Genomic DNA, 21,384 nt, shown 5'->3' on the forward strand with positions numbered 1-21,384 from the left:
GTAAATGTTTAGAACATAATTTTATGTGAAAACGGTATGTGTAGGGTCTCACTGTTAAAAGTCATGTATCTCATTTGGAAATGTACATGTGTTTCTACTTTGAAATATCTAAATCCCAATTACTAACTCAAATTGGCAGCTATAATAAAATAATTCAATGATTAAAAGAGATTAAGGAGAAACAGACGAATGTTCAACAATTACATTTACTATAGACCTAGGTGACTTCCTCTTGTACTACTTTATATTTAACAGGAAAGACAAGAGTACTTACCCCACATGTGGTTGAACTAACAAATGAATCCATCAAGGGGCGGTCCAACATGGCACCAACATCACTTATCATTTCTACATTTCGCCTCTTGAATAACTAAAAAGAAACAGAAAAGTCCTGTTAGCACCACCAAAATACTCAATATAAAGTAAATAACACTTAAAAATTGTCGGGGTTCCTAAATATTTTCATATGTTTTAACAGTTAAAATTAAGACCTGTTTAATTCTAGGGTGGCACGGTAGCACAGTGGGTATCGCTGCTGCCTCGCAGTTGGGTTATCTGGGGACCTGGGTTCGCTTCCCGGGTCCTCCCTGCGTGGAGTTTGCATGTTCTCCCCGTGTCTGCGTGGGTTTCCGCCGGGCGCTCCGGTTTCCTCCCACAGTCCAAAGACATGCAGGTTAGGTGGACTGGCGATTCTAAATTGGCCCTAGTGTGTGCTTGGTGTGTGGGTGTGTTTGTGTGTGTCCTGCGGTGGGTTGGCACCCTGCCCAGGATTGGTTCCTGCCTTGTTCCCTGTGTTGGCTGGGATTGGCTCCAGCAGATCCCCGTGACCCTGTGTTCGGATTCAGCGGGTTGGAAAATGGATGGATGGATGGCTGTTTAGTTCTACCAAAATAATATCACAAGCATAAGCACCTGAAATGAGTTTCCAGAAAAGGGTTACTGGGCTTACTTGACAAGGAGCACATCCCTGGGGAGGAACTGATGCTCCTCCAGAATGATAGGAGTCAGTGGAGGTGGTCTGAAAATCTAGTTTGGATACTTAAAATGTGTGTTTGTTTTGGGCTACGGTTTGGAACGTAGGCTGTAGCAGATATGGTCCACTGGAAGAACAGCCAGTACCAATACTGGACCTACTGTAGGGATTTTTACTATATGACATATAACATGCTTAGCTAAAGAGACTGACATAAAAGTTCTATACAAGCACAGGTACAGTGAAGCAGAATACCTAGGATTTATTATCTTGTCTAGCTTTTGTGTATATTAGGCATTTCTGCATAGCAGGTGTAAATATAATTCAAAAGTGGGAAGTGATCCAGATATAACCAAAAATAATTAGTGAAGTATATAAGCCTACCATGAAAATAGTACAAAGCAGACCACAATGACACAAGTTTGCTCATGCAATAAACTTCCTGGCTACCAAAAGGCAGGCATGAGGTTTTAGTTATGCTGAAGGAATGCCTAAGAAGTACGGTCTAATTAATAATAGTTTGCTAGGGTAAAAGTGAATAAAGTGATCTATAATGGAGGAAAACATCCAAAATGGAACATAAAGAAAGGAAAAAAGAAACAACCATATTTACAATACCAGCATCTTTGTAAATGACTGTATTGGAAGAAGGCCACTAACTAAAGGCACAGAAAGCACTGCATTTCTACTGAAATTCCTAGAATAGCTTAACACAGGAGATCACAAGAAATTGAGGGCAAGATGGTTAGAAGATAAAAGATCAACAAAGTCTCAGCTTTTCTGACTATGGACCATTAGCTGCCACATAAATGTCCCTACCACTGAGTTACAGCTTACCATGGACTAAGTAGTAATTGTTTGTGTCATGTGTTCAGAGTTGTGCAGGTACACTAAATGCTACCAAAGAGATGTAGTCTGATGTTGTGATAGATTAGATAAGGATGGATGGATATATAGACAGACTTTTAATATCCCCAGTAGAAAAATTGGCTGAAGACATACCAGAATGACTAAAAAGCAAGAGAATATTTCCGACTTGGCAGTCACAGTGTGCATTATGCAAGCATATTGCTGCTGGTATAAAGGAAACCCAACAGCATTTTTAACAGACTTTTGCTGAATAATTTGTTGGCTCAAAGTACTCAGTGTTAGTGTGTCAGAGAGAGGATGTGAAGCATTGTTCATAATGGCACTCAGTTTTGCAATTCTCCCCTTTGCTCCTAACTCCAGTGGGTCCAAAGTGTGTCCCAAAACTGAGTCTGCCCTTTTAATTAGCTTGCTGCTTCAGTGGGCCTCACTTGAAGTGATGTTACCACCCCAGCACACTACAGCGTTCAGAGTTGTAGAATACAAGTACTGTATATGAAGAATTCCAGTTCCCACATTAAAGGAACACAGTCTTGTAATAAAAAACAGCCTGCTCTGCCCTGTTTTATATAGTTCCTGTGTTCTGAGACCAGTCCAAACTGTCATTGATGTGGTCCCCCACGTACTTGTAAGAGTGGATTACCTCTACATCCACTCCCTGAATGATGACCAGAAAATACAGCCTTTTTTGGTATGGCAAAAATGAATAACCAGTTCTCTGGTTTTGTTGATATTAAGATGCAGACAATTCTCTTTGTACCAAGAAACAAAGTTCTACAACTGACTCCTGTACTAATAGCTGAAAGGACCACCCCTGACTACAGAAGAAGCGCCACTTCAACGTTACGAGTACATGACTAGATACTTGATATTGGCATTATGTGACACAAGTAATTTATGTTAATAGATATTTTGAAATTGTTTGCTGCTATATAGTTGTCAGTTTTGTTTCTTTTCAAGCTCATTGCATCAGGAATCGTGTTTTTTTCTTTTCTACATGAAAGTATAAGATTAAAAATATTTCCCAGCTATTACTACCATCAATTGGAGTAAGTAACAGACGCCAAAAACAAAAAACAAAAAAAATCATTTTTGATGTCTTGGGTAACTTGTGGATTATTTTTCCTCCTATGTTTATGCCGAATTCATACATAACCAGGGATTAAAATGTATAGTGGTCTCACAGTGGCTACCAGTAAATTCCATGGGAGTTTGTAGCTAAAATGTAACAAACAGCAGGAAGCATTTGGTTTTGGTTTAATGAATTGTTCTTATTACTACAAATCTGCAGAATTTAGGCACAAATATAGAGGGTCTAGTTGTGCTTAAAACATTTATTGAACTCAGACAATTTCAAACAATCATCACTAGTAGAAGATAAAACCACAAATTTTCACCAACTTGCTACAGCTTCAGCATGTCCTACTTCAAGTGAAATGGCAAATGCAGCAGACATTACAAATCAGAGAATCCATCCATCCATCATTCAACCCGCTATATCCTAACACAGGGTCACGGGGGGTCTGCTGGAGCCAATCCCAGCCAACACAGGGCACAAGGCAGGAATAAATCCTGGACAGAGCGCCAGCCCACCGCAGGGCACACACACATGCATGCACACACTAGGGACAATGTAGGATCGCCAATGCACCTAACCTGCATGTCTTTGGACTGTGGGAGGAAACTGGAGCACCCGGAAGAAACCCACGCAGACACAGAGCAGACCACATGCAAACTTCACGCAGGGTGGACCCGGGAAGGGAACCTAGGTCTCCTTACTGTGAGGCAGCAACACTACCACTGCACCACCATACCGCCTAAGTCAGAGAATGAAACAGTTAATACAAGATTTTCAACAACCTAAACACTGGCATCCATTCACTGATTTTCCCTGTCAAAAAGGAATGTGTGCTCATTTAGGTATACAGCTTGGGCAATATTACGTTAGATTTCTGTACTTTATTGCTGAAGTAATTTGCAGCAAGCAGTGTACAATGTTTAAGAGACTTTCTGATCTATTCAGTACTCTCTGACAACAGCACTGGTGCTTCTAGATGGTGAACCTACAAGAGCACATAACTGTAGTTGATACTAAAGGAATAACTCGCACCCCTGAGTCCACTGTAACTAAAAATACAACAATTCAGCATCGAGAATTTCTAAAGCAAATGTGTTCTTCTGGATTTAGATTCACTGTCATGATATGCAAATACACAAAGGGTTGAGGAAATATCAACAGCCTCCTTTGTGATCAATATAAACAGTATAGCACATCAGTTAGAGCTAGCATACAAGAACAGAATGAAAATCTGACCTACTTCTGATAATAGTATTTTTTCCTTTATCAAAACTCACCTAAAAGTTGTTTCATATAATTTTTTGTTATTTGGTACACTGTATTAATGTGGAATAAAAGCTCATATGCTTCAGAGAACAAGAGGCACCAAATGTCCCCCCCCCCCCCTACATATTCGCCAATAAATGCTGTTGTCAGTTACAACAGCATGTTTTGTTGATATTCAGGGTCCAGGGCATTTCCAAAAAGATTTGCTATAGCATTAACTTTGAATAGGCTGTGCAATGTTTGTTTGTTTATTTAAAAAAATGCTGTTATTGCTTCTCTCCATGCATTTGAGCAAAAAACAAAAATTGCACTTCTGTTTATACATGCGTTTCACTACTTTCACTTCATAATAAAAATTTTAAATAATCTTGTTTAGTTGATTTATTCAGTAAGCCTAGACAGGTTACTAGTATTTCACCCTAAATGTTTTTATAAAATGTTAATAGATGTAGTTCGTAGTGGTAGCCAAAAAAGACTTTTAATCTCATGTTTTCACATAGAATGGCAGACAATGCTGTACAACAGCAAACAATGTGAAAAAATGTCCACTGAAGAAAGACAAAAATCTCAAAATGTTGTGAAGTCTACATGTCCAATATCCAATTGAATGCTCACAATTTTGCACAACACATGCTTTTTTGCCAACATATTGTTAAATAATTACTTTAGGTATAATCAGAGCACACATTCTAAACAGTACATTAAAGCCTCATGGTAGGGCTGGGCGATATGGGCAAAAAATGAACTCAAGAGAAAACAGAACTCAAAAATAGTTTCCTTTACTTTGAAACTATATGGAAACAACAATAACAAAAATGCTACACTTCAGGGGTGTTATAAAAATTAAATATAAAATAAATATTAAATAATAAATATAAAATAAAACAAAATGCAGAAAAATAATTTAACAAATAAACTGAAATTCATTGACATAAAATAAAGCACCATGGGCAGGCAGTAACAACATAAATTATACTGTAAATAAGAAAGGTCTTCAGTGTGCTTTATCCCCCAACATTGTGCACAAGTGCAACAGTAATCAGAATCAGAATCAGAATCAGCTTTATTGGCCAAGTATATGTACACATACAAGGAATTGGACTCCGGTTTAACCTAGTATTGTCCCTGATGCTGTGAGATTGACTTAAGTGTTCATGAGAGTGATGGCCTGAGGAAAGAAACTGTTCACATGTCTGGTAGTTTTGGTGTACAGTGCTCTGTAGCGCCTACCAGAGGGAAGAAGTTGAAAAAGGTTGTAACCAGGGTGTGATGGGCCTGCAATGATGTTTGCTGCCCGTTTTCTGACTCGAGATCTGTATAAGTCTTGAATGGAGGGCAGATCAACACCAATGATTTTTTCTGCGATCCTGACTGTCCGTTGAAGTCTGTTCCTGTCCTGTTTTGTGGCTGAGCCAAAACCAGACTGTGATAGATGAACAGAGAACAGACTGGATTACTGCAGAGTAAAATTGGATGAGCAGCTCCTGAGGCAGGTTGAATTTCCTGAGCTGGCGCAGGAAGTGCAACCTCTGCTGGGCCTTTTTAACAATTGTGTTTATGTTTAGTTCCCACTTTAGGTCCTGGGAAATTGTGGATCCCAGAAACCTAAAGTTTTCCACAGCAGACACAATGCTGTTGAGTGTGAGAGGGGGCAGCACTGGGGGGCTCCCCCTGAAGTCCACTGTCATCTCCACAGTTTTAAGCTTGTTCAGCTCCAGGTTGTTTTGACCGCACCAGAGGGCCAGCTGTTCGACCTCTCGCCTGTATACAGACTCGTCACTGTCCTTGATGAGGCCAATGACTGTCATATCATCTGCGAACTTCAGGATTTTAACAGACGGATCTCTTGAGGTGCAGTCATTTGTGTAGAGGGAGAAGAGCAGAGGAGAGAGGACACATCCCTGGGGGGCGCCAGTGCTGACTGTTCGTGTGCTGGACGTGATTTTTCCCAGTCTCACTTGCTGCTTCCTATCTGTCAGGAAGTTTTTGATCCACTGGGAGATGGGAGCTGGTACAGTGAGCCAAGTGAGTTTGGTGTGGAGGACTTCTGGAATGATAGTATTGAACGCCGAGCTGAAGTCCACAAACAGGATGCATATGCATATGTCCCTGGAGAGTCGAGATGTTGCAGGATGTAGTGCAGTCCCATGTTGATTGCATCATCCACTGACCTGTTTGCTCGGTAAGCAAACTGTTGGGGGTCAAGCAGGGGGTCTGTAATGTCCTTCAGGTAGGTCAACACCAGTCTTTCAAAGGATTTCATGACCACAGACGTCAGGGCGACTGGCCTGTAGTCATTTAAACCTGCGATGGAGGTTTTCTTTGGAACCGGGATAATTGTGGAACGCTTAAGGCAGGAAGGAACTTCACATAGCTCCAGGGATCTGTTGAAGATCTGCGTAAATATGGGGGCCAGCTGATCAGCACAGACTTTAAGACAGGAGGGTGACACACCATCTAGACCTGGTGCCTTCCTGATCTTCTGTCTCCTGAAGAGCTGACTCACGTCCCCTTCACAGATCCTGAGTGCAGGCATGGTGTCAGTGGGGAGGGGCAGGGGCTTGGTAGTGAGTGCAGGGAGTGTATTTTGATTGGCGTGGGTGAGAGGTGTGAAAGAGGGATTATCAAACCTGCAGTAGAACAAATTCAGCTCGTTGGCCAGTTGATGGTTCTCTTCAGTATGGGGGGATGGTTTCCTGTAGTTGGTGATGTCTTTCAAACCTCTCCACACTGATGCAGGGTCATTGGCTGTAAACCTATTTTCCAGCTTTTCAGTGTAGCACCTCTTTGCTACTCTGATCTCCTTTGTCAATGTGTTTCTGGCTTGATTATACAGGATTCTGTCCCCACTTCTGTAGGCCTTCTCCTTAGCCTGACGAAGCTGCCTGAGTTTTGTAGTAAACCAGGGTTTGTGGTTGTTGTTGTATGTGCTAAAAGTTTTCATGGGCACACACATATCCTCACAAAAACTGACGTAGGATGTCACAGTGTCAGTAAGCTCATCCAGGTCTGTCGCTGCAGACTCAAAAACACTCCAATCAGTACAGTCAAAGCAGGCTTGTAGTTCCAGCTTTGCCTCGTTGGTCCATCTCTTCACCATTTTCACCAGTAACAAAATGTTAAACATTCTTCAATCATTAAAGTGCAGAAGAATAACAAGAACAGCACCAAGTGACTAACATATGTCGGAGGCTGTGTTTGATACAAAGAAAATAATGGTACAGATTATGTGAAACAGCTATACAATGAATTACCTGTTGTTTTTTGTCTCAGATTTATTTAATTTAAAGTTTCAAATTTCTTCAGCCCTTTTGTTTTCGCTAATGTGCAGTTAAGTGTTAATTAATAACAGTAGTGAATCTAACACCCTCAACCAAAAAGCCATAATTTTCCTAACAGTGCCTGCTCTGTCCTGAAATTGTACAGCTGAGAAATTTTCAAACGCAGTATGTATTTTATAAAATGTTGCATAAATGGACGTAGTTTATTGGTGATTTCATGTTTGTCAAAGTTTATGGTTTTTGACAACTGTACAAAGTAATACTTTTATACAAATCAAATCAAATGAAACAAAAAACATACGTTTTCAAGGTTGCCAGCTCTCATGCATCTGGCATGAAACTCTGCCTTTCAGACTCTCACGCTCATGCAAGAAATCTTATGGCAAATCTATATTATTCTATTATAATCCTAATACTAGCTACATCAAAAGCATTGGGGTATTTTGCAAACCCTGCACTCTATTTACAAGGTAATAAAATTGTTACATACATGCAAATGTGTGTGCAGACTTCTCAATCCAGACAGCTGACCAAAGCTGGCAACTCTGCTTTTTATTTGAAATGAACTGTAAAATGCACGGTTTTCCAACTGATGCGGCTTGTCATTCCATTTGCATTGTTACTTCGAAAAATATAAAATGAAAACGAGAAAAACATTACATGACATGTTTGAAATCTTTTCGAAATAATAAGACCGCCCATATCATAATAGCGATTAAAGTGATCAGTTCTTTTGGTATTTATGTTAAACAGAAGCTTTTATTTTATTACCGGTGTGGGATTACCGAAACCAGTACTTAAATGAGCACTAAAATATGTGACAAACACGACTGTATTATATGTTTTACGGTGTTTTTGGCATGACAGCAACTCTGCTGCTGTGAGGATTACGGACTGTCTCATTGTTTTCTTGATGGATGAGAGTGAGTGGTATGCTAATGCGATGGCCCATTAACAAAAACGAAAGGTGTGATATGTACTGCCGACTGTTAAAGGTGGTCCCGGTGTTCTGAACAGCGGTGCTTCTTGCATCAATTGAGATTAGCAATAGGTCCAATAGGCGATATAACCCACTTACATACCTATGGCATTGTGCAGCCTATGTCCAAAGCACTGAAGGGGAGTTTCCCCCGTATGGTCATCGGGGAAGTAGGACATTTGGAGGCAGATGATTTTAAGTGCTCATTCCTTCTCAATTAGATGAACTGTCAGGCTCATGTAAGGCTGCATGGTTCTGCTCGAACAAAGATCCGTTGTTGTGAAGTAAAACAATGTTTCTTCCAACTGCATGGAGATTCCCAACCCCACCACTGGGTTTCATTGCACAAACGGGGCAATGTCACCTCCGCAAAATATTTGCAGTTCGGTATTCTATATTTAGGGTCTATTACTTTTAGCCATCTAACAAACCTAGGCTTTTTACAGTATAAATGGGCACCATGCCTTTACCGATATAAAATGTCACCGCATCTATATCATCTTTCCACCTTTGCCCTGTTTTTTGAATTAATGATAGGACTCTTGCATACAGTAGTTACACATACACATACCCACACCAGGGCTGTCAAAAAAATTAACATTTTCAAGTGACATGTGATTAATGGCAAGCTTAACCAAGGTGGTTTAGCGATGTCCAATAGTTCCCTGTGAATGCCACTGCTGTACAACTTCTTAGCTATTCAAACTGTGAAGACTTTTGCCTTTCATATAAATCCCCCAAAAGTAACTGTCATGTGAAGGCGATGTGTAAGAACTTTGCTTAATGATGTTTCTCAGCACTGCACCTTCAACTAAGTTTAGAGGTATAGAGACTGATTTGATCCATTTTGCAAAAAAAAAAAATAGCAGTAGTTAATACTTTACATTTTGTTTCATTCATGGACATAAGTCTGACTGTACCATAGGAGAGGTGCATGGTGAAAACCACTGCTAAACATGTGGAACAAAAAGGATCAACAAACTTTTACCAAAAAAAAAAAAAACTTTATTACCTCAAAAACATCTGGGATAAATGTTCTTTTGAGTCAAAAGTGGAACTTTTTGAAAGACTTGGGACCATTACATCTGGTGAAAAGCTAACAGCTTTTCACAATAAAAATATCATGCTCACAATCAAACATGGTACACATATACTGTATTTATACAATATATTACTACATACCCACAACTCCCACCCTCCACAGAAGACTCCTAGATAAAGGAGTTAAATGATCTACATCATATACAGTGGTGTGAAAAACTATTTGCCCCCTTCCTGATTTCTTATTCTTTTGCATGTTTGTCACACAAAATGTTTCTGATCATCAAACACATTTAACCATTAGTCAAATATAACACAAGTAAACACAAAATGCAGTTTTTAAATGATGGTTTTTATTATTTAGGGAGAAAAAAAATCCAAACCTACATGGCCCTGTGTGAAAAAGTAATTGCCCCCTTGTTAAAAAATAACCTAACTGTGGTGTATCACACCTGAGTTCAATTCCCGTAGCCACCCCCAGGCCTGATTACTGCCACACCTGTTTCAATCAAGAAATCACTTAAATAGGAGCTGCCTGACACAGAGAAGTAGACCAAAAGCACCTCAAAAGCTAGACATCATGCCAAGATCCAAAGAAATTCAGGAACAAATGAGAACAGAAGGAATTGAGATCTATCAGTCTGGTAAAGGTTATAAAGCCATTTCTAAAGCTTTGGGACTCCAGCGAACCACAGTGAGAGCCATTATCCACAAATGGCAAAAACATGGAACAGTGGTGAACCTTCCCAGGAGTGGCCGGCCGACCAAAATTACCCCAAGAGCGCAGAGACGACTCATCCGAGAGGTCACAAAAGACCCCAGGACAACGTCTAAAGAACTGCAGGCCTCACTTGCCTCAATTAAGGTCAGTGTTCACGACTCCACCATAAGAAAGAGACTGGGCAAAAACGGCCTGCATGGCAGATGTCCAAGACGCAAACCACTGTTAAGCAAAAAGAACATTAGGGCTCGTCTCAATTTTGCTAAGAAACATCTCAATGATTGCCAAGACTTTTGGGAAAATACCTTGTGGACTGATGAGACAAAAGTTGAACTTTTTGGAAGGCAAATGTCCCGTTACATCTGGCGTAAAAGGAACACAGCATTTCAGAAAAAGAACATCATACCAACAGTAAAATATGGTGGTGGTAGTGTGATGGTCTGGGGTTGTTTTGCTGCTTCAGGACCTGGAAGGCTTGCTGTGATAGATGGAACCATGAATTCTACTGTCTACCAAAAAATCCTGAAGGAGAATGTCCGGCCATCTGTTCGTCAACTCAAGCTGAAGCGATCTTGGGTGCTGCAACAGGACAATGACCCAAAACACACCAGCAAATCCACCTCTGAATGGCTGAAGAAAAACAAAATGAAGACTTTGGAGTGGCCTAGTCAAAGTCCTGACCTGAATCCAATTGAGATGCTATGGCATGACCTTAAAAAGGCGGTTCATGCTAGAAAACCCTCAAATAAAGCTGAATTACAACAATTTTGCAAAGATGAGTGGGCCAAAATTCCTCCAGAGCGCTGTAAAAGACTCATTGCAAGTTATCGCAAACGCTTGATTGTAGTTATTGCTGCTAAGGGTGGCCCAACCAGTTATTAGGTTCAGGGGGCAATTACTTTTTCACACAGGGCCATGTAGGTTTGGATTTTTTTTTCTCCCTAAATAATAAAAACCACCATTTACAAACTGCATTTTGTGTTTACTTGTGTTATATTTGACTAATGGTTAAATGTGTTTGATGATCAGAAAAATTTTGTGTGACAAACATGCAAAAGAATAAGAAATCAGGAAGGGGGCAAATAGTTTTTCACACCACTGTATTTTACTCTTTCTATTCTCTATTATAATATTTAAAGCTTATTGGCTCAGTCATGAGCTTATTCTTTTCTGGCAGATGTCATTCTTCTCAAAACGCTGCTTAGAATGTATGCAAATGCTCTTTTCTCTGTCTGGCTGTCTCGGTGGAATTTTGTAAACACAACCAATCTCTCCCAGCGTGTTTTTCTTTTAATATCTTGTGATCAGTAGGTAGTGAAAAGGCATACTGTACCTTGTTTGAAAGTGCAGAACCTGAAGAAAGTAGAACTTCAATTGGAGGAAAAAAATTAGCCATTTTGATTTTGTAACTTTGTGATCTTATAGGTGACAATAAAGGCAAAACTTGAAGCTTTCATATTCAAATTGCTTTATCTCAGGATCCACACAACATAGGAAAGATTGATTGGCAACATTTGTGAGCTGAACCACTCCACTTTTTTACTGGACAGAATACTGGCAATCAAATCAACCCTGATCTAAGTTAGGTGCTCACTAATAGGGAGTGGGTGCACCCGACTCTGACATGCACGTTTTTCTATCTTTGCAGGCAGATTAAAAAAAACAACACAGAGACATACTACTGTACTTCACATATAGCACATTGAAAACAAATTACCTGTAGCCCTTTATTTACAAAATAAGCATAACATCAGTGCATGCCAATAGCTATGAAAAACAGGGGCTAAGTCTAAGACTATGTGACTTTAGCAGCAAAGATGCACATCTGAAGTGCTTACAAATAATGCGCTCTCTTAGAAAAGTTCCCTTTTCACAATCTGCAGTGTGTCCTTTCATTGCCAAGTGCACAACCCAGTAACTCTGATATGAGTTTTTTTCTCTCTCTCACATTCAATCTGCATTTTAGTTTCTAAAGATATTCCTTTACATTTTTGTGACACACTGGGCAAATTATATTTATTACTGAAAAATTATTTGATTGACTACGTTAAGCAATTAAGAAACGAAGAATTCCAAATAGCTTTGCACTCTATAGAAATATGGACTCCAAACGAAGACTATACTATGTAAGGAAGCAGTAAATAATTACCAAGACACTGTAGTAGAGTGGTAATTGAATTTGCACAGAGCATTTTAGGCTAACTTTGTTATACAGGAGTTTTATTTAAAGAGGACTTGTTAACCGAGGTGTTACTATAGTCTGTAAGAGAGAGGAGCTATGGTGAAGGGCGCTGGTGAGATATTAAGTATTAGAGGAGAAAGAGGGCTACCTTGTCTATCACCTTTACTCATTTGAGTGTCCAGTAGACAAAAGACACTGACCACAGGAGGGAAATATATTTCGACCAAATTAATATAACTCTTCCCAAATTCCACTGAATTCATTACCTTCCATAGGAAATTACAGGGCAAAAGATTTTTCCACATCTGTTGTTAAATTGAAAATCGGGGGAAACAACATCTAAAATGTCCAAGGGACAGCAGACATTGTCTACTCTATCACAGGTACGCATGACTTCTGACTGATCAGGACAAATATGTTTGTGAATGACCAATCTTAGCTGCCTTGGCCAGGTCTTTCACAATAGGTTTACAACTGCATTCAATAATGAAACTGGGTGGTAACCTGCGTTTTTGCCCAGTTTTCAATGTATGATCAATGCAGAGTAATCAACGGTTGCAGCATGGAAGAAATAATAAATAGTTTAACCTCTGCAGATTTTAGTATTCCAGCTATGTCAGAAGGCTGTCAGGGATGGGAGGGGGGAAGTTATACCCTCAATCAATACCTGGTCCACCTAAAGTAAAGTAATTGGGGAATCCAGCATTTCACTGTCATCACTTGACAGGGGAAGGCCAAGTTTCTGTAAAAGGATTCATTTCTCATAGAAATGCCTCCTATATAAGGAATGTAATGACAGTCTATTAACATCTTCAAGATGTAATGAATTATCTTGCAAAGTGCACGTCAAACATCTTAGCATCAGATATCAAATATTTTGCAGTATGTGATAATTTTTTATCCTTCTTTCTCTAAACCTCATTAATGACCTAACTGGTCATGGCTATGTAAATGCTAATTAAGTCATAATATTAATAATATACCTGCTGCTCACGTTTCTGTTTCCGTAGCTGAATTCCTTCCTCTTCCCTCCTGCGCCTCATTTCTTCAGGATTCAAAGCCTTGTTCTTGTAACGATTCATTCTGTAGTAATCTTTAGCTGGGCTTGCTGCGGTCTCTACAATGTTACAGAAGGAGGAGGAACAGGGAGAATAAAAATGATTTTAGCAAAAGAGTAAGCATATTAGTAAATTAACTTTAAAACTAGGCTTCTTAAACTACTAGAGAACTTCATACCTACAGCACTCAAAGAAATTACAGATTGTTTCATGGTTACTTCACATGGCAACATTAACTGAACCATGTATTGTACATACACAAGTAAAACCATGAAAACAGTAAATAAGTAACACCATGAAAACAAATGGAAATTGCAAAATCAATTCTGAGGAGAAAAAAAAAAAAACTTTATGAAAAAACACTAAGGCAAAAAGTATCAGTTTTTATTTTTCTCCACACAAATGAAGCTGAATACAATTTGCAAGTATACATTAGTGCCCAGTTTCTTAGATTGATAACATTTTATATAGGTAAAAAAAGATTCCAAATATATTAATGCAGGTTTGTGTGTTTTTTACAAGAAAATTTTTTATTTATTGTTTAAATAGGCTAAACAACAGTTACTACATCACTATAATGTTCTTCAGAATAATTCTGCAGCACTAAAATAAGCATTTTATTAACCTGAACCTTTCCAGTATATTTGATTAACTCACTATAATTCTCTTTTCATCTTTGGAAGCTAAAAGCAGAATTACAATTGAAAGACTGTCTGAATTATACCAACATGAAAATGTATAAATTAGTGAGATGTGAATTTTTTAAAAACTGCATGAACATTCTCTATCACCCTTGATACATACAGTGGGGGAAATAAGTATTGAATGAGTCAACATTTTTTCAGTAAATGTTATTTCAAATGAAGCAAGAACTACTTTAGAAGAATGGATCAAAAAAAAAAACAACACCTATAAAATCCTGTAGTACTTCTTTATACTCCCTGCTCTGCTCTCCAATATATGCAAGTTATCGCAAATATACTAATAACCCAATTGTGCTTTACTCACTTAGAATATGGAACCAAATTAGAAAGCATTTTAAGATGGAAAATCTTTTATCTGTGGCACCTCTGCAAGAAAACCACCTCTTTCAACCCTCGCAAACATATCCAGTATTTAATACCTGGAAAAGTTTTGGGATTAAAATGCGCAGAGATCTTTATATAGACAACATATTTGCATCTTTTGAACAATTACGTTCAAAATTCAACCTCCCAGCTACACATTTCTTTCACTATCTGCAAATTAGAAATCTTGTTAAACAGAAATTGCCCGATTTTCCCCACCTCGCACCCTCCACAATGCTGGAAAAAATACTGCTCATTGCCGAGGAATTTAACACCATTTCCGCATTATATAAAATCCTATTAGAGTCCCTACCTTTCAAAGATCCAAGAGGACATTGGGAAGAAGATCTCTTAATCAATATATCAGAAAAAGAGTGGAAGGTAGCAAAGCAGAGAATTCACTCGTGCTCCATATGCGCAAAGCATAGAATTATTCAACTAAAAATTATGTATCGAGCTCACCTGTCTCGCTAAAAACTGTCAAAAATATTTCCAGGGCAAGATTCAACCTGCAAACGCTGCAACCAAGCTCCTGCCTCACTGGGTCATATGTTCTGGGTCTGCACCAAATTAACATCATTTTGGACAAAAATTTTTAAGTGCCTTTCAGACAGCCTTGGTGGCACAATCCCTCCTAACCCACTAACAGCTGTGTTCAGTGTTCTTCCAGACGGACTTGAAGTGGAAAAGGACAAGCAAACGGTGATTGCATTCACTACACTTTTGGCATGCAGACTTATTCTGTTAAATTGGAAGAATCCTAACTCTCCTCTGACAAGTCAGTGGGAAACCGATGTTTTATATTATTTGAAATTGGAAAAAATCAAATTCTCAGTTAGAGGATCTGTACAAAATTTTTTCAAAACCTGGCAGGATCTGATCAATATTATTTTAGAATAAGAGAAATAACTATTACTGCATTTAATTCCCTTCTCCATCTCTTATTTACATATATACTTATTTCTCCCTTTCCTTTGCTTATTGTTGTCTTATTAAAAAGTCCTAAGCAATTATCCTTTAGCTAAGCTCTCCTTCTCAGGGGTGGGGTTTGATTTGTCTTTAATTTGTTTGGTTATAAATTGATCTATTTGTATGGAATGATTACAATAAAATTAATAAAAAAAAAAAAAACAACATCTGAGCACTGCAGGTAACTTGTTTCGTTTCTTCATAAAGGAACAGTCTTGAAGCTGTCATTTCAAAGGCTTCTCCAATAAGTATTAACACTAGAATCACTGAAGCCTACAAAAAAAGTTGCAACACTAGAATCGTTCTTGAATAAAGTCACACTTGCTTTGTCATATGTGTACCTTTTGTGAAAGTGTTTATTTGATATTTGGATGTCAGTTTTCACACATTATAATATACAGTGGGGCAAAAAAGTATTTAGTCAGCCACCAATTGTGCAAGTTCTCCCACTTAAAAAGATGAGAGAGGCCTGTAATTTTCATCATAGGTACACCTCAACTATGAGAGACAAAATGAGAAAAAAAATCCAGAAAATCACATTGTCTGATTTTTAAAGAATTTATTTGCAAATTATGGTGGAAAATAAATATTTGGTCACCTACAAACAAGCAAGATTTCTGGCTCTCACAGACCTGTAACTTCTTCTGTAAGAGGCTCCTCTGTCCTCCACTCGTTACCTGTATTAATGGCACCTGTTTGAACTCGTTATCAATATAAAAGACACCTGTCCACAACCACAAACAGTCACACTCCAAACTCCACTATGGCCAAGACCAAACAGCTGTCAAATGACACCAGAAACAAAATTGTAGACCTGCACCAGGCTGGGAAGACTGAATTTGCAATAGGTAAGCAGCTTGGTGTGAAGAAATCAACTGTGGGAGCAATTATTAGAAAATGGAAGACATACAAGACCACTGATAATCTCCCTCGATCTGGGGCTCCACGCAAGATCTCACTCTGTGGGGTCAAAATGATCACAAGAACAGTGAGCAAAAATCCCAGAACCACACGGGGGGACCTAGTGAATGACCTGCAGAGAGCTAGGACCAAAGTAACAAAGGCTACCATCAGTAACACACTACGCCGCCAGGGACTCAAATTGTGCAGTGCCAGACGTGTCCCCCTGCTTAAGCCAGTACATGTGCAGGCCCGTCTGAAGTTTGCTAGAGAGCATTTGGATGATCCAGAAGAGGATTGGGAGAATGTCATATGGTCAGATGAAAAAAACTCTACTCGTCGTGTTTGGAGGAGAAAGAATACGGAGTTGCATCCAAAGAACACCATACCTACTGTAAAGCATGGGGGTGGAAACATCATGCTTTGGGGCTGTTTTTCTGCAAAGGGAGCAGGACGACTGATCCGTGTAAAGGAAAGAATGAATGGGGCCATGTATCGTCAGATTTTGAGTGAAAACCTCCTTCCATCAGCAAGGGCATTGAAGATGAAACGTGGCTGGGTCTTTCAGCATGACAATGATCCCAAACACACCGCCCGGGTAACGAAGGAGTGGCTTCGTAAGAAGCATTTCAAGGTCCTGGAGTGGCCTAGCCAGTCTCCAGATCTCAACCCCCATAGAAAATCTTTGGAGGGAGTTGAAAGTCCGTGTTGCCCAGCGACAGCCCCAAAACATCACTGCTCTAGAGGAGATCTGCATGGAGGAATGGGCCAAAATACCAGCAACAGTGTGTGAAAACCTTGTGAGGACGTACAGAAAACGTTTGACCTCTGTCATTGCCAACAAAGGGTATATAACAAAGTATTGAGATGAACTTTTGTTATTGACCAAATACTTTTTTTCCCACCCTAATTTCCAAATAAATTCTTCAAAAATCAGACAATGTGATTTTCTGGATTTTTTTTTCTCATTTTGTCTCTCATAGTTGAGGTATACCTATGATGAAAATTACAGGCCTCTCTCATCTTTTTAAGTGGGAGAACTTGCACAATTGGTGGCTGACTAAATACTTTTTTGCCCCACTGTACACTTCATGTCTGCATTTTGTCATTACAGTAAGATGAAAAATTTTCTGTTTTAAGTGTTCAACATTTCTTCCCTCGCATTTCCTGTCATCCTCCATTTACAAAGATCATTGTAGGCACTGAACACACAAATTCTGAATGACGATATATTATTCAACCTATACAATTTCAAACACCTCACTGCCTGAAGAGACTTCAGCTTCCTATGTTGGGGGATTAGTGAGCAGGCTGCCTGCTGCCAATGCCAATCGACACATTTGCAAGACAAAGACGCTGATGAGAAGATGTGAAGGAATTTAAGCCTAGGATTACGACTCTTTTCATAGGCTTCAGGGATTCTAGTGTTAAATGCTCTGTGTGTTCAGTACTTTTTCCCTGTGTCATTACACTATTACAAATGCCTTTATTTCTGGCCTTTAAATGTTGTGAATTCTTTATATTTGTGGATTTTTTGAGTTAATACAAGTGACTGGTGAGAATTTCATACGAATAGCCTCATTGGAAATATATTTACTGAAAAGAATGTCGACATATTCAATACTTATTTCCACTACAGTATGTTTAAGTGGAAGTCAAATGTTTTAATTTCATATATTATATATATTATATATTTATTTTATATATTACTAGACAAAGAGCCCATTTCGACAACGTAAGATGAAACGGGCACAAGTATGTGTCAGCAGTGTATGAAGAACAAATGATAAGTAACGAAGAAGTTGTTTTGTAATGATTGTAGTCCGCTTTACTCATTACTGTACAGGCTTGTACTGTTAGTTGATGAATTTTCCAGGCCTATAGTATGATATTGAATGATGAATGTTCCAGTACAATATGGAATAGTAATAAGTATAAGCACCACAAACCTGATATAGGTGTATTGAATGAATGCGTAATTGAATCAGAATGCGTAATTAGGCCTCGAGCTGTAGTTGAAATCGCCTTCCAGGCCTCTAGAGCTTTAATCGAAGTCGCCTTTCTCTTTAAATCCGCCGCCTGCCGCGATGTTGGGGTTGGATGTCGGTCTCGTAAGGTTTTTCGGGCAGCTGCGCAGAAGGCGACTGCACATTCGGCTTCGGACGGACATGAGTGAGTGAGTGAGTGAGGAGGCAGGCGAATTATGTATTAAGATATATATATTTTTTTATACATACACATACATACATACATACATACATACATACAACAACATTTATTTATATAGCACATTTTCATACAAAAAGTAGCTCAAAGTGCTTTACATAATGAAGAAAAATAACAGACAAAATAAGAAATTAAAATAAGATATTAATTAACATAGAAAAGAGTAAGGTCCGATGGCCAGGGGGGACAGAAAAAAACAAAAAAAAAATAAAAACAAAAAATTACATACACAAACATATGCACACACCTGTATAGTGAATTGCACAATATTATAAACACAATATGAAATGCCTTTACCAAACAAAAGCCTATTTAAAAAAAATGTAAATTATTATTTCCCTTATCATGAAATGACCTAAACAGTGTAATTGAAAAATATGTTTGAGAAAATACGAATTTAAAAAATAACATTTTATATAGACATGCATATGCCTTGAAGTTTTCAGACTAAAAGCAAGACACAGCAAACAAATGTATTATTTTTGCAGCTGACTGGCATGTATGAACTTTAGTGACCTTAATTCACACAGGTAAGGTTGTCACACAACAGACTCGACAGCTTTTCTCATAGACATACATGGGACTACAGTCAGAAAATACACAATAAGAGTAAGCCTGCAAACAAAATTACAAAATTTTGCATTACAGCTCTATGTAAAAGTGCTTTGCATTGATGTCCAGTATAAATTGTGAAAAACTGAGTACACAAACATCTCTATTTTGACAAAAATAATCATGTCCAACACAGCAATGTAGCTACAAAGAAAAGCAGCTGTAACAATGCTTAGGTGTGCTGTGGCAATTACATACAATTGGTATTAAAAAGCCTTGTATGTGTTCATATCTGAGGTGCTTCAACAAGAAGATCAACTAATCAGTGAAGATTCACCAATTGCCAATGGCAAAAAAAGAATAAAGTACTTTAGTGTGGCTTAACTAATTAATGAAGGGATAGGCACTAAGCTGAGTGAGAAAGAGGGAGATGCTATAGGCTTCTCATTTCTGTGCCCCTCTCACAATGCAGAATCTCATCATGTGCAAATGTAAACTGACAAACAAATTTCTGATACAGCCACAGGTACTGTGACTCCCTTAGCTGTAAGCTGCCTATATGGTAACAGAGTTTGTCACAAAATAACATTACTGAATGCAAAAACATTGTTTTTAAAACAAATGATCTACTGATTCATTTATATGTGAAGTAAATGATGTATATACCTTTGCATAAGGCAAAGTCACTGTTAGCCTGGTGCCACCATCCACTGACACCCAAGACAAGACATCCAAATGTATACCTGACAAATGGTTCTGTTGCTAAAAAAAGAAAAACACTGTACCTACTATTACTGACAATTTCATCTAGTTACAGTCTAAAAATAAAGATGAATTGGCTTGCAAAGGTTTGGGCACTCTTACTTAAAATGTGTTACTGTGAATAGATAAGTGAGCAGAAGATGCACTAACATAACAAATTAATCCCTTGTCACTATTGTTTTTAATATTTAGTATCTTGTGATTAGCAAAACTGAACAAAGGAGGTAGGAATTAAACTAAGATGTGGTAAAGACTTATAAAAGAAATACATTCTACGGAAACAGTCTTTGAACTCATTTAAGGCAAGTTAAAATTGGGACAAATTTCAAAGCAAATGTCTTCCTGTACCCATGGCTAAAATATAATTGCAACAAAATGAGATCTTGTTTACATCAGTGTTTCCAAACACACAATTAGCCAGCCAATCAAGTGGCTTAGTTCATGAAACTTTTTGGAAAGTGAGACATAAAGGCAATCTGAACTAATGAAACAATTTCAAATATAAAATCGCAAGAACCACCTAACTTGTCTGCAAGTCTCATGGATTCAGTTCAGATCAATAAAGTTACATACAGTGGAACCTCGGTTCACGAACGTCTCGGTACACGTACAAATCGGTTTACGACCAAAAAGTTCAGCAAACTTTTGCCTCGGTTCATGACCACACACTCGGTATATGAACAAGCCAGTTTCCCTTTCGGTTTGTACATGTTCAGTCTCTCCCTGTGCAGCGAGCAAGAGAGAGAGCACGACACAAACACACACACACAGGCAGCGAAGAGAGAGAGAGACGTGCACACACACAGGCAGCGCAAGAGAGAGAGACGCGCAAACACACACAGGCAGTGCGAGAGAGAGACAGACGCACACACACAGGCAGCGCGAGAGAGAGACGCGCACAAACACACACAGGCAGCGTGAGAGAGAGACAGACGCACACACACAGACAGCGCGAGAGAGGAGGGGCTGGATGCATAAGGTAGGAAGGCAGTTAAAGAATGCACTGGGCTTGATTTTGTTTTCACTTCTGTTTACAGCTATCGGTTCGTAGCGTGCATTGTTGCAATTTTGCAATGTTACTTTTCTTGGTGGTTTATTAAATTACGGATTTTTTCAAATGTTAATTTTTTTCCCTGTGCTTAAAACTCATTAAAAAAAAAAAAAAAAAAAAAAAAAAAAAAGTGTTTTTAGCCAGTGGTTGGTAGTGTTATAGCGCGAACTATTGCAGTGTTAGTTTTCTCTGCTGTTCAAGGTTTTCTCAGTGTTATTCAATGTTTTTACATTTAGTTTACTATTATAATGTGCATTCTATGGTTTAATTAACTATATTTGTGCTTAAAAAAATATGTATTTACATACAGTTCGTATGGTCTGGAACGGATTAATTGTATTTACATACAATCCTATGGGGGAAATTGCTTCGGTTCACGACCAGAGTTTTGGAACAAATAATGGTCGTGAC

General features: G+C 38.6%; 1 protein-coding gene across 1 annotated transcript in view; it reads right to left on the reverse strand.

Annotated features, from left to right (window-relative positions):
• Positions 1-217: 217 nt before the first annotated feature.
• LOC114665256 (importin subunit alpha-7-like) overlaps positions 218-21,384 on the reverse strand; it is a 106,187-nt gene continuing 85,020 nt past the window's right edge. Inside the window, exons 2-3 of the mRNA XM_028819721.2 lie at positions 13,372-13,505; positions 218-370 (exon numbers count right to left, since the gene is read on the reverse strand). Coding sequence (XP_028675554.2) covers positions 218-370; positions 13,372-13,505 — 287 coding nt within the window. The remainder of the gene's footprint in view (positions 371-13,371; positions 13,506-21,384) is intronic.

The sequence above is a fragment of the Erpetoichthys calabaricus genome, chromosome 14 (assembly GCF_900747795.2).
Source record: "Erpetoichthys calabaricus chromosome 14, fErpCal1.3, whole genome shotgun sequence".
Taxonomy (NCBI): Eukaryota; Metazoa; Chordata; class Cladistia; order Polypteriformes; family Polypteridae; genus Erpetoichthys; species Erpetoichthys calabaricus.